Source organism: Aythya marila (genome assembly GCF_965140915.1).
Source record: "Aythya marila genome assembly, chromosome: 19".
In the NCBI taxonomy this organism is placed as follows: Eukaryota; Metazoa; Chordata; class Aves; order Anseriformes; family Anatidae; genus Aythya; species Aythya marila.
The window spans coordinates 2,672,943-2,686,195 of record NC_139060.1 but is presented as its reverse complement, the minus strand read 5'-3'; the positions used below and the strand labels follow the sequence as shown (position 1 = coordinate 2,686,195).

Sequence of the window (13,253 nt, the reverse complement as noted above, 5' to 3'; positions counted from 1 at the left end):
TTCGGCTGCCTGCAGCCCCTGCGCTCGCATGGCCATGGCAAGGATTTATCCTACAGTCACCAAGTGCTTGTGGCACTGGGCAAGTGCTGGGGGAGCGGGCCAGCTCGGCTGCCCAATGGAGCATCCCTCACCACACTTCCAGCCTGCCTGGGCTCACGGATATTATTTTCCACCAGCAGCAAGCCCAGACAAGGCTCGGGCCTTCCAGGTCGCTGCACTGAACCTGTTAGCAAGGGAATCACTGAGCGGGGGCTCTGCGAGAGGCACTGAGTCACTCCGTGGGTGGCTGGTAAAAAGCCATCAAGCCTTGTTTCCATCCCTGTCCTGCACTTGAAGCAGCAAGCAGGATCTTTGCGGCAGGGACTGTTGTGACAGGACAGGGGACACTGGCTTTGAGCTGAAAAAGGCTAGGTTTTGGTTGGGTATAAAGGGAAGTTTTTCACAGTGAGGGTGTTAAGACACTGGAACAAGGCGCACAGAGAAGCTGTGCATCATTAGAAGTGTCCAAAGTCCTTTGAGCAGCCTGGCCTGGTGAAAGATGTCCCTGGCCATGGCAGGGGCTAGGACTGGGTGACCTGTAAGGGTTCCTTCCAGCCCAACCCATCCTACAGTAAGCAAGACCTCGAAGGCTTTACCTCCCACTGCCCGTCTCCTTTATCTTAAACAAACCCCAGAAGAGGTGTGCGGGTCCCTGGCAGACCCCAGGGCTCTCCTCGCAGCCCGTGCCCCCTCACCTGTCTGTGCGGGCCTTGCTCGGGCCCCCCGTTGGGCGAGGTGGGCCTGCTCTGATCAGCAGACTTGGGCTGGGAGCGGTCCCGGCTGCCGTAGCGGTCGCAGGAGTAGAAGCGCTGCTTTTCGGAGGAGGAGGAGGAGTGCTGCTTCCTCTCCTGGGACCGGCCGCGCTCCTGCTTCTTGTCCTTGGAAGAAGACTCACCGTGCTGGGCCACTGGAAGGAGAATGTTGGTCGGGGGTCACCAACACGCTCCTTCCACGGGGACGGGACCCCAAATCGCACCAAGTGCCCACCCCGAAGGGAGGAGGAGGACAAATCCCTGCTAAAGGCAAAGCTCGTACCGGCTTCCCCATCGGCCAGCTGGTGTGGGGACCTGTCCAAGGACTTCTGCTTCTTCTCTTTCCGCCGGTGGCAGCGGTGGTGGTGGTGGTGGTGCACCTGGTCGGTCGGCATGCGCTCCAGGGAGTACTCGTAGAGGTGCATGGCGTGCGGGCGCTGCGGGGTCAGCGTGGAGATGGAGCGCTTCATGGGGCTCGTGTCCGGGATGGGCTGCGAGGGACAGGGGCACAGGGAGCCGGGTGAGAGGGCAGGCGCTGCAGGCACCCTGCTCGACCGCTCGGCTCCCATGGGAGGGGGTTTTAGGGTGAGAGACGGGGGCAAGGAGGGGCAGGAGAGAAATGGTTAACCGGCTACGACTGGAATGGGCAGAAGGACTTGTGGAATGGCAGACTTAGTGCTAGGTTTGAGGAGTAAACGTGAGCTCTGTTTGCTGAAATGGGCTTTGCTTTCAGCGTTGTGCCAACCCACAGGTACCACGGCAGAGCAGGACGCAGCACGGCACACCAAGCACGGCGCCACGGGAGGCAGCAGGAGTGAGCAGGGGCACGGCAGCACGGCAGCCAAGCATCTGACAAAGGGAGCTCTCCGAGACCAGTCTCACCCAAAGCTGCTTCGGGGCCTGGGAGCATCCCAAAGCAACTCCAAAGAGGGAAGCATGAAAGCGTTGGTGGGCACCACATGGAAAGGGAGGAAAATCAGAAATAAACAAACGGGCAAGGTGCAGGGCAAGCCACCTAATAACTGTGTCTGTCTCCCTGCACTTGGGGGTGATTTCCATCAAACTGCTGAACCTCCCCCCTTGTCCCACCACTGCTCCTCAAAGCCTTTGCAGCTGGGACAAGCTTGGATCACATTGCTCCCTGCAACTCCACCAGGACATCTCCAGAAATGACTACTGAGGCTTGTTGTGGCAGTTTTCAAGTCATCCATGGCCTGAGAGCCAAACATTAGGACCCTGTGCAGCCCTCCAGCCTCCCACGGGCACTGCTGGCCACTGCCTCCGCCCCAGTGGCAGCTCCAGACTCTGCTCCCTTCCCTCCAGGTTCAAAACCTTACAGAGATGTTCTGCAGAAACCAAGACAAGCGGACTGCAGGGCAGCTATTTTCACCTCCCTACTGCCCAGCCACCAGCTATAGAGCTCAGAAAAGAGGAAAAATCCGTCTTTCCTTCTGTTTCGCTCTGCTGGCCTCCAGCTGCTTTGCAAACTGCTCCGAGGTGAAGGCAGGGCTTTGCCCATCCTCTGGAGGCTTCCTGGGGTACATCACTGCATCAGAGCTCCTGGCAGAGGAAAGCCCTGGGAGCACAGAGGTGCAGCCTGGTCAGGAGGGAGCTCAGGATGTCCTTTAGCCCCTCATGCCTCAGCCTTGAGTCCTCAGCCCAACACGTGCCTCAAGGGCCACTTCCAGCACAACATTTACTTTGCTTTCCGTAACCTTTCCAGAGAGCCTTGCGTTATTTTTACCATCCCTGCTATTTCGTTTGCTTAGCCTGGGTTTCCAATCTCTGCTGCCCCTTGATATTTGCACAACGTGGAGCCGGTCGCTCTGCAGCCCTGGCTGGCATTTCAGGCAGGACGAGCCACTCTCCCTGCCGTGCTGTCACAGCTCTCTCTCCTTGAATGCAAAGGGGCAGCCTGAGCTCCATTTTCAGCTGCTCCACCCAAACCTTGGTGTTTCCCTTGTGCAAAGCGAGTTGTTAGGGCTGCAAAGTGTGCTGCAGACCCAGAGGGGGACACAGCACAGCCTGCAGCATCGCGGTGTGCCCGGGGGTGCCAGCTTGGGCAGCGAGGTGACGCTGTGCTGTGCCACACCGCTCTCCTCCCAGTCACACTTTGGGGCTTCACATCTGTCCTCCCTGCTTACCATCGGGCCAGGAGATGAAGGTTAATGATGAAGGAGGACCATAACGTGGCAGTCAGATTCACAAATTGACTGATGGGGAGCAAAAAACATGAAAATACTTCCCACCAAAAACACTTATCAGCATTTCCTAAATCCTTTTAGGAACTGCCAGGATGAAGACAGATTTCCCAACAACAAGCCAGCCAAATCTATAAAAAAATGGATGTTTCTCTTTGGACCCAATTCTGTGCTGATTCCAAGGCCAGAGGCTGCTGCTGACCCTAATGGGAAGTGACTCTTAGCAAGGCAAAGCACACTCTCCCCAAAAATCCTCTTCTTACATTAACGGGGTGCACACAAGCCTCAGGAGACTATAACCATAACCCTTCGGAGACTTACTAATTGCCTCTTCATTAGCAAGCGGATAGTTTTCACCTCCTAAATCCCTGCGCAACAAGGCATACAAACCAAATAAATAAGCAAACCAAACAAAAACCCCTGCTATCAGCGTGCGGCGTGCAGTCGGGGGTGGAGGGAACTGCAGCACAGGGGGAAGAGACAGCAGCTGCGCCGGTGCAACATTGTGCTCCAGATGGGGAGGGAGAAAAGTAAAGGGTTAAGGAAGGTTAATCGTTTCTTAACACGGATTTAATAGGATACAACTGAGTGCAAACTACATACTGCTAGGTAACTCCCAGGTGACCGTGCTTTGCTCCTCTGCAAACAATTCGGACAAGATGAGAGACATTATTTGAAGCAGCCCCACAGTACAGCCATGGTCAGACATCGCGGCAGATGGGCAGCAGACACGGGGAGGGCGGGGAGGGACAGAGGGGAGGAGGGGGGTTGAAAGCATAGGGAGTTTGGTTTTTTAATGGCAAAGTAAAATAAAAAGATGGAGGAATGACAGATAAACAAGAAGGGGGATGTCCAGAAATCAGGAGGAAACAGAAAGCATCACAAATAAGTTATAAAGAACTCAAAGTTTGGGGGAGCAGAGGCAGCGTGTGAGAGGGAGGGTGGAGGACACGGAGGGGGAAGACACACAGAGAGTACATCGGTTATTCGGCTGAAGCTACGACCACCAGAACATTACATTACTACGTGAGGACAGATCTGCTCGGGTACCACGGGCCTGATTCATACCAGCCTAGAGAGCTCTCCTGGGGCAGCTGCGCCCTGGGGACAGGGACCGTGCCCCCAGCAAGGGGAGGTTGGGCACGGACAGGATCCTTGCTCCTAAAGGCAGCAGTGGCTGCAGGGTGCAGCAGGAGCAGCCCGGGAGAGTTTCTCTCTACTCAGGGGCTCCAAGCAAAGGGCTTGTCCTGTCTCTGACCGTGACAGTGTTACATCGCAGGCATGCTGTCTGGGACTGCCACGGAGAGGAGTTTCCCAAGGAAAGGCTCGTGCCACTGGCTTTCCTGTTGGCAACTCCATCGCCTTGCAAGGGAAGATACTACTTGAGGCCTGGAATAAAGGACAACTTTGTTCTGGGAGGGGAGGGAGTACTGGATTGTTTTGGGGTCTGTTTCTTTTATCAAGCATCTCGACTAGTATTGCTAACCCAGAGCATCCCAGAAGACAAAGTTCTATTCAGTGATTTTCTGGAGCTCTCACACAGAGTGCAGTTTCTCATGTCAGCTGGGAAATTTGTTAGCCAGCAAAGCGTAGCTTGCACCAGCCTAAGCACATTTGCAAACCTATTTAATCTGTTGGAGCTATTTCTGTGCACATAAGACACAGTCTTTAAGTTTTAGGATGCAGAACATCTTCCAGGTCCTGCTTCCCACGGAGAGCAATGGGGAAGAGCCCATGGGCTGCTCATTTCTTACTGCATGAATCAGGCCCTTTGAGCAAGAGAGACACGACTATGGGGTGTTCAGACACACAGGAGGCAGGATGATGTCTGGAGAGCATCTGGGTTAACAAGCTGGCAGCGAACACGTGGAGTGCCCAAAAATGATCTGTGAAAACCATGACATCCTATGCACTAAGGAGCGTCCACAATTAGTCGCCAAGTTGCTGTAAAGGTCAACCCTAATGATGAGATTTCTTTACAAGAAGCCAAACAAGGAAAATGAAATCCTTAACAACATATTACTAATCAAAGTCACAATGCAAGATATGCTAATTACTGTGGGAAGGGAAAAACACAGGGAGACTGCTTAATGTCTCAGTGCAGCCTTCCAGGCACAGGCTCCCTGGTATTTTCCATACCTACTGCATTCATCAAAGAGAACCACAGGAAATCTCCAGCTTATTTTATGGCTGGAGCACTGGAGCATGCCTCGGCTGTCTGTCTGGATAGATGGCAAACAACTGCCAATGGGAAACGCATGCCTTCCAGGAATATAGGCTGGCAAACATTATCGTCCCCAGTTAATCAGAACAGGCACTCCATGGTAGGCGGTCATCATTTAGCAACCCAGACAGATGGATTTCTCTGTGTTCTTTTTCCTTTTTCTTTTCCTTCTTTTTCTGCAATCAGGAATGAGTAAACCTGGGAAAATGCTGTGCCTGCACACAAACGATCCGAGCCCCAAGGCTGGTTACCTGGCTCCAGGTTCAGAGAACACCCTTACTTCACAGAACTTGCAGGCAACTTTGAGCACAAAGAATGCACTGCACTGCCTTCCTGGCTCGCTCTCTGTCTCCCACCCCAAAAAACCTCCCTCCCTGCTCACCTGAGTTTCGGCAGCCAGGCGTGGCATGGAAGCTGCCCGCCCCTGGCTCTCCAGACCCGGCTGGTGCTCTCCATTGGTGAGAGTGGGGCTGATTTCCCTCATTTCCACCACCTGATCCAAACCAAGAAACAGTTTCAGGAGCAAGAATGCAAATGTCAGCTTTGAAATCATCATCTGAGCAGGCTTCTGCTAAGTTTGGTTTGGGAAGGGGTGCTGGTAGGGGAAAGGGAATAAATTTGGAGCCATGGAGCCCAAGTTACTCTTTATTGACAGCACTGCCTTCAGCAGGGGCAGAGGTGGGACAAGTTCATCCACCAGCCATGGCAATGAGCCCTGACCCATGACACCTCTTCTCTGGGTTTGTACACTGATAACAATGGGATTGGGACAATGGGATGACAAGGAAGATGTAGCCCTAAGTGACCTATCTCAGCAGACACGTAGTCCCAGGATAAGCACGCCAACAAGTACAGCTATCGGTGCTGAAGCTCTCAGGCTTGCTTTTTCTCTATAATGTTCAAGCAAGTTTTGGGTTGTGAGAGTGAACAACACTTACCTCAAAGGGCAGAGGACCCCTTCAGCTCTCAGGGAAGCATCTAGCCTTGATATCTATTAAAATCTACTGCATTTCACCCCGTCTCCACCTGTTTGCTTACCCGCTCAATAGGGATTTCTTCTGAGTGGCCTCGTTCAAAAGCTGGTGTCCTGGTTTCATAAAACACGTCCTGGGTGCGCTGGGTCCCCCAGGAGCTGGACTCTTTGATTCCACCCTCTGGGGGTGGCCTGCCAGAAGATCAAGGAGAAAAAAGAAAAAAAAAAGATGAACTCTTTTGCAAAGGGATTGTGCTGACAGTAAAGCACCTGGGTACCCTCTGATGTCTCACTTGTGAAAATGGATGCAGGATGGCTGGTGAAGCTATGAAGTCCCCTAGGTTTTCCCAGGGCCACTTTCTTTCTAACCCAAAGATCCCCCTGAGCAACCAGGAAACCAAACAGGTCAGAGCATTCTTTTTCAGTAACTGAGGAAATCAACTTCTGCTGCTTAATTTCTGATGAAGAAGAACGATCGATTCTGGAATTCAGGCAAATTATGTATGCAAAACCAGTTAGACAAATAGCCCTAAGTGATACGGGTCAAGCACATTCGTGGCTGTGCTAACCTACATTCACTGAATGGTACAGGTAGCCCTAGGTTTTACTGCTGGGTCTTAGGTCAGATTCCCATTGGGGTTATTCAGGACATTTCGACCTCAGACATCCATCATTAAAAATCCATGGCATGTGTGACCCAGAAAAAAGTCACCTGAGGAGCAGGAAAAGGTGAAACATTTAGGGATTGCCATTACTGCAACTGTTTGGTAAGGTGTCTCGGGAGGTATTATTTTGGCCAAAGAGCCAGATTCTGTCCTGGAAAGTCTCAGGCAGCTCTTGCTGTTTTCAAGTGCATTGAGCTTTAGGGAATTCTTTGCTCCCAAGGACCTTTTGGTCTCCCAGGAACCCACTGCATTAGCAATTCAGTGCTTGGTTTGGGATTTGTCTGGCTGTTTTGCAGTGATCCCAATATCCTGTAAACAAATTTGCAATTAAAACTAGCCACGATGGAAAGCTCTAAGATTTGGAGGAGGCCACTAAGGAAACATGCAGCTCTGGAGCTCCCAGTGCCACCACCATCTATAGTGGGTAGACAATTGCACCCGAGGCCATGGCAGGAGGCAGAGCCACGTGCAGCAAGTTGGCAGCCACCAGCAGGACATTGTCCCAGCCAAGGCACGCAGCAGCTGCTGGGCTTGGGGTCACTGGAGGTGCCACACAACATCCAGGGCAACTGAGTCAGCAGGGCCAAGGCTGGCATTTGCCCTTTGTTCCCCTCGGATGTGTTATGGCTGTGTCGGGGGGTACTCACAGTGTGCCCCCGTTGTTGAGCGATGCCGAGCTTTTCTGGCGGAGGAACGCCTTTGCGTTGCTGAACGCTGCGGGCTGGGTCTGCTCCAGGGTGGCCTTCAGGGGGTGGAAGAGCGACACCGGGCCGGGCTGCGAAGTAAAGGGAAGGGGTCAGAGAGAAATTTTCCCCCCACACCCACCGAGTGTGGCAGGGGTTTCGTACCCTGATGTGAGTGCTGGCGCTGAGGACCCCATTGTGGCACTGTCACCAGGGACAGGCGGACAGTGCCACGCTGGAGGCTACCTGGATGCTCACCTTGAAGTCAAGCAGCTATTTGGCACACCAGAAATATCTGGGGTTTCAATCCCAAGCCAGATGTGTGGAAATACGTTTAAGAAATTGTAAAAGTCTTCAAGTGTATTGATAATACGTATATGTATCTATTATGAACAATTTCCATTTTAAAAAGTAACCAAAACATTTTGGAGCCAAATATCAGCTTTCAGTGATTCTTCTGTGTCCCAAAGACATCTCACAGTATGCCTCAGTGTTTACACCACTTCTTAAAACAGGACTGAAAATTAGTCTGCCAAGTTATTTGGGACTTTTTTTTTTTTTTTAAATATCCTTCCAGACCTAGTGGAAAAGGAAATTGCATCTTTTTTTATTTATTTATTTACTTTATGGTGGGAGAAAGAATTTTGGGAGGGTTTTCCATTTTTCAAGCGGTGCCTGGGGAAGCACCCAGACCTTCTGCTCGCGGCTCAGAGGGGAAGCTGCCCGAGAGAGAGGGCAGAGAGCAGCAGCCTTTGGCTGAGTACCTGGCACAGGCCCCCCGGAGGCTGGTGGACTTGTTCCCTGCTGTTCTTGTTCTGTTTGTAGAAGTCGAATATCATGAGCGCTGCGTAGACCTTCCCCACAGTCATCTCATCAGCTGTCCAGGGACGTTCAGGTGAGGGAAGGCAAAGGACCAGGGGTGATGAGTGAGTCGCAGTGCATGAGAAACAGCAACATCAAACGGGTGTGAAGAACAAGGAGGAAGAAGTGGTGGCATTGGAATGATGAGGCAAAACAGACACAGGGAAAAATGGGGGAAAGGCAAAAAAGCAAGAAAAGGTTATAACAGACTTCTTCAGATCTTTGCCTGCTGATGTCTGTTGCTGGGAGGAAGGCCCCTGACTCTAACTCTCTATGGCAAACACTTGCAGATGCTGGGTGGAAAAGAAACAGGCAGGAAAACTCTGTGGCATTGCAAGCATTGCCAACGGAAGAGCCAGTAAATTAATGCCAGATCCATAGCTAACTTTTTATCAACAAAGCCTTATTCCAATTTCTCTGAATTACAGTCAACTGAGGCATAATGGGCTAACATACATACATTTAAAGAGTATTGCATTTTTCCAGATGTCTTTTTCACTCTCGCAGCTCTGCTCCCAGCCCTTCCCCGCACTGCAGCTGAGCACGTCCCTTACAGCAAGGAGTTAAAGCTCCAGATATAAAGGCAACCGGAGAGGTGGGGAGGAGAAGAATTCAGTAGTTGCTACCCACTGATCTGCACCTTCTCAACTCCCTCATTTTTCTTAATTAACATTGCCTTTATTGCTCTGCACTGTTTCTCATTAATCAGGAATCCAGAGCCCTCGCTTTGGCCAATCAAGATAATGGCAAACTTTCCGTTTTCTCAGCATGTTCACCTAAAGACATCATCGAGTAACACAAAGGCCTTTAGCTCCAAGATATCTCACTTCTGGTTCTGTAAGTTCTCAGCAAACCTTTAATCTCCTTCCCCTGGTTTTCTGTAGCAAACTGAGTGCAGATAGCAGATGTTGTTCTCCTGTCCTGTATGGCACAGGCTGGAGGCAAACAAAAGTTGTGAAAAAGGTCTGGAAGAGGCCACACAGCTTTTGGTCCCTTCTTGGATTGCTCTAAGGATGTGAAACCCACTGTAACGTAACAGAACTCATGCCTGGATGAGACCTCGTCTTCCCAGCTCCTTGGATGACCGTGGTGCAGAGATGTGGGCTGGAAGCCTGCAGAGGTGGCACCTGGGTGCTAATCAACACCAGGTTCCCTTGCTGCGGCCCCTAGATGCCCATGTACCTCGATGGGGCTTGGGACAGAGCAGGCAGGGAGGGGAAAACCTACAGGGGGCTTCTCAGGTGGCTGGGGAGGGCTGGGTGCTTGCTGGTGGACCACTTACGTTTGTGAGGAGGCACCAGCAAGTCCAGCGTCTTCTGGGACAGATTGGGCCAAACCAGTGAGATCTCCTTTCTCAGCTCAGCATCACACTGGTGCTGCTTGACACCCCCTGAAAAAAGGGAGAGGAAACAGGCACGTCAATGAAAAGCCCTGTCTGTTCAGCACATCCCACTGCTTGCACAGCAAGAGAAGGCATTTCCCCCACTGCCAGTTCTCGAGAGCACCAAACAGAGGCTGGGTGACAACTTAACCAGGAGGAGCCGAACACAGCGGCATTATTCAAGTGGCCAAAGTGAGGTCTCAGTAGACAAGTGGAAAGTGATTAAAGTGTGTGTGAGCCAACAGGCCCACTCCCAGCTGAATACACCACACAGTCAGCAATTAAGTAGTTCGTCTGAGTGACAGAGATTAGTTTTCTGAGAGGAAAGCAATGGGAGGAGACTCTGGGTGCTGCGACAGGGCGGTTTGAACTCCCACACTCAGTCTCATTACAGAGGGTTTATTAAGGGCCTGTTAGTCCCACTAAAGACTCGATTAAACATAGCACACAAAACTGAGCACGTAGCCACAAAGTGGGTCAGGAGCTCACAACCCTTTTGGCGGTGCCAGCACTATCAGCTGCACTGACTCTTTGGTTCCCTTCCAGTATGTGGCAAAAAAAAAAAGGAGAGGGGCCTTTGTCAGCTGAAAAAGTCTGTGGGAATTGCCTTTGCTGACAGGGAACTAGGACCCTAGAATCCCAGACAGTCCTAAGTGTGTCCTTGAAAACAAGCATCTGGTACTTGGGGTCACTCGGGGGGAGCTCTCCAGCAGCCTCAAAGTTTTGTCTTCTCTCAGCACTGCACACCCAAAGCATCAAAGACAAAGTTTCAGTAACATTTGAGGCAGGTAATTATCGCAGAGGGGCTGGAAGATTGGCCTAAGACCACTTGGGAAAAGCACAGCACCCCAACCCCGCCTGCCCTTTGCTCACAAGAGCAAATTACCTCCTGTTTGCTTTTAGATTAGGAATAGAAGTGCTTTGGCCCATCATGCCTTGCCTGTGACCCCAGCCAGCCTGATTAAACAGCGTACCGACCCACAGAAAAGGCCGGCGTGCTTTATTACATTGCGGTGTTTAATTGGGAAGTCAAGCACATGCCTGATTAAATACTTAAATAACTTAATTTTGTCTCCAGGCGCCTCAAGTCACTGCAGGGCCACCAGCAGACAGCAACGCTGCCTTTTTCACCCCCGTGCTGGGATAGCAAAGAAGTAAGGTGCAGAAACTCATGCGGCTGTTAGAGAGCAAGGAGCTGCCTGGGGCTTTCGGGGGAGCCCGGCACATCTCAGCTGCTGTGCTGGGGTATGGTCACCCCAACGGTGTCAGCATTTCTGTGGTTTCAGGGCCGCAGTGCAGCAGGGTGTGAGGCCCCACGCGCGGTCACTCATCACCCCCCTCTCACCTGTGGCGAGTTTGATTTCGAGGGCGGTGCGGATCAGGGCCATCAGCGTGGACGTGAAGTGGACCGTCAGGTCCTCGGGCGAGATGGGCATGTTCATCCGCACCAGGCGCTGCGGGGAGGAAGGCAGGCACTGTGAGCGCTGGTCGGGATTTCTCCCCCCCACCCCGGCCCTGCCCTCCTGCGAGCCCCCGGAGGCAGCCCCACAGCTGCCCCACTGCCGCCCCGAGCCTTTTGTGCGCTGAGCTCAGGCATCTCATCCCCAACAGCTCCAGGCCCTCTCCTGGAGCAGGTCCAAGCCGTTGGCTGTGGCTGTTAAACAACTGATTTGCCAGCATTTGTACCGTAATCCTACAAAGAGATTTCTTCCCGAAGAAGCGGATTTTAACATCCTCACCCCATTTCAGGTAGCTACGCTGCTCCTGATGGTCTCCAGCTATGGCCCTACCTTCAGCCCAGACACATGGCTGGCACCTGTGCTCCCCTGCCAGGTCCTTGTGTAACAATGGGGGAAAAAGAAGCCAGCACTGGCTCCTACATCAGTACCTTTAATGATGAGACCTGGCACTGCCAGCTGGAGCGAGAGGATGGAGGACTTGCATCCACCACCAGAGGATGCGGCTCTATGCAGACAGTGACCACGGCTCAGGTTCTCAGGGGCTGTTTGGGGCTGGCTGCTAATGGGTAAAGGGGTAAAAAGTTCATGTTTGGAAACACTTGGGTTCGGTCTCCTGCCTCCTTTCCCTGTGGGCATCCCAGGAGCTCTGAAGATCTCCTCTCTTCAGTCAGTGAGCTACACAGCTCGCTCCAGCTCTTACCCCCAGGGGAAGGAGCCAGGCTGGAGAGAGCAGGGTGTTACTCCCCCCTCCTGTGCTCTTGCAGTCCAGATCTGCACGTGCCTTCCAAGATCTTTAGCCCTAGTAGCAACTCCTTCCCCACCACCAGTCAGGACCACCTCTGGCAGGGCAAATTCATCTCTTGCAAGCACTTTGGAAGCCGTGGCTCCCTTAACACGTCTGGCGTCAGAGCAGCTAAATGCAGACGGGCGGAAGCACCCCAAGCCTTGCTGATAACCTGAGCGATGCATTTAAAGGATGGATTTCTTCTCCTTTGGCAATCTGCTCATTTCTCAGCTCCTCGGCTTTCAAAAGCCGTTCAGCAACCTCCTTATCAGACCCGCCCCGCATTCCTGCTCTCCGAGAGAAGTCACTGAGCATTAATCCAGCTGCGCAGAGCTCCACAGCGGCTTGCAAAGCCGAGCATTAGCCTGGCTGGGGCCCCTCGCTTGGGAGTGGATTTCATCTGTGTCTGAAAGCTGCTGGGGCTGTTATTTTGATCCCTATCAGCGCACAGAAACCCTCTCTTTGTTGAGCACAGCCCAATGTGCCGCTGAGTGATCCACGTGGGGCTGCAGCGGGGAGGCTCCTGCTCCATGCACTGCGACATTGAGGGCTGCTGGGAGACATCCCCAACACACAGGAGTTGTCCTGCTGGCGCTGATGGGGATGGAGGGCACAGGTTTGGTGCAAAAAGTCTGCTTTTCAAGACCTGAATGTCATGAAAAGGAGGTGAGACCTCCTTGTTTATCTTGGTACGCATCTTTGGATCTCATTATGTGCCGCACAAAAGACTCCTGTAACAACATACCCTGTCTCCTAAAGGCTGAGACAAACCACTGTGATCTCAAAAAGCTTTTAAAGTGTGCCCAGAGGTTATCTTCCATGTCCAACAAGCCTCTGAGAGGGGGAAACCAAAGGCAGGACTCCCCTCCCTTTATAATTCAATGACGGTAGCAAATGCTGGCAAGGCCACATCTTTATTTTTTTTCTCTTCACTCGTGTCAAATGGAGCACCATTTAAATTCAGACTCCTGCCCTCAGCGCACAAAAAGTTAGCACAGAATCACTGTATCCGTGTGAGCCCACACACCACTGACAGCCCCACCACATCCCACCGCAGTGGGACAGAGTTCAGATGGAGAGAGAAAGGAGGTGCATGGCAGTGAGAGCAAGCAGATGAGAAATAATTCCTCCAGGAGAGCTCTATCCTCACGAAAACCAACACCAAGCATCATCTGGGGACCGAGATGTCCCAGGTCTCCCCACTGACTTCCCAGCCTGAATTCCCAACCG

The 13,253-nt window shown here is 52.3% G+C and overlaps 1 protein-coding gene across 2 annotated transcripts in view; it reads right to left on the bottom strand.

The window, feature by feature from the left end:
- Positions 1-13,253, bottom strand: part of LOC309885706 (voltage-dependent N-type calcium channel subunit alpha-1B-like) — a gene marked incomplete at both ends in the record, with an annotated part of 282,028 nt that overhangs the window by 1,882 nt on the left and 266,893 nt on the right. The window contains 9 exons of one of the 2 annotated variants that reach the window (XM_082775940.1): positions 735-946; positions 1,075-1,282; positions 3,596-3,631; positions 5,599-5,709; positions 6,255-6,381; positions 7,502-7,629; positions 8,302-8,414; positions 9,681-9,788; positions 11,125-11,233. In XM_082775940.1, the coding sequence (XP_082632066.1) occupies positions 735-946; positions 1,075-1,282; positions 3,596-3,631; positions 5,599-5,709; positions 6,255-6,381; positions 7,502-7,629; positions 8,302-8,414; positions 9,681-9,788; positions 11,125-11,233 (1,152 nt within the window). Of the gene's footprint in view, positions 1-734; positions 947-1,074; positions 1,283-3,595; positions 3,632-5,598; positions 5,710-6,242; positions 6,382-7,501; positions 7,630-8,301; positions 8,415-9,680; positions 9,789-11,124; positions 11,234-13,253 lie in introns of both variants that reach the window. The other variant, XM_082775939.1, reaches the window with a different exon arrangement.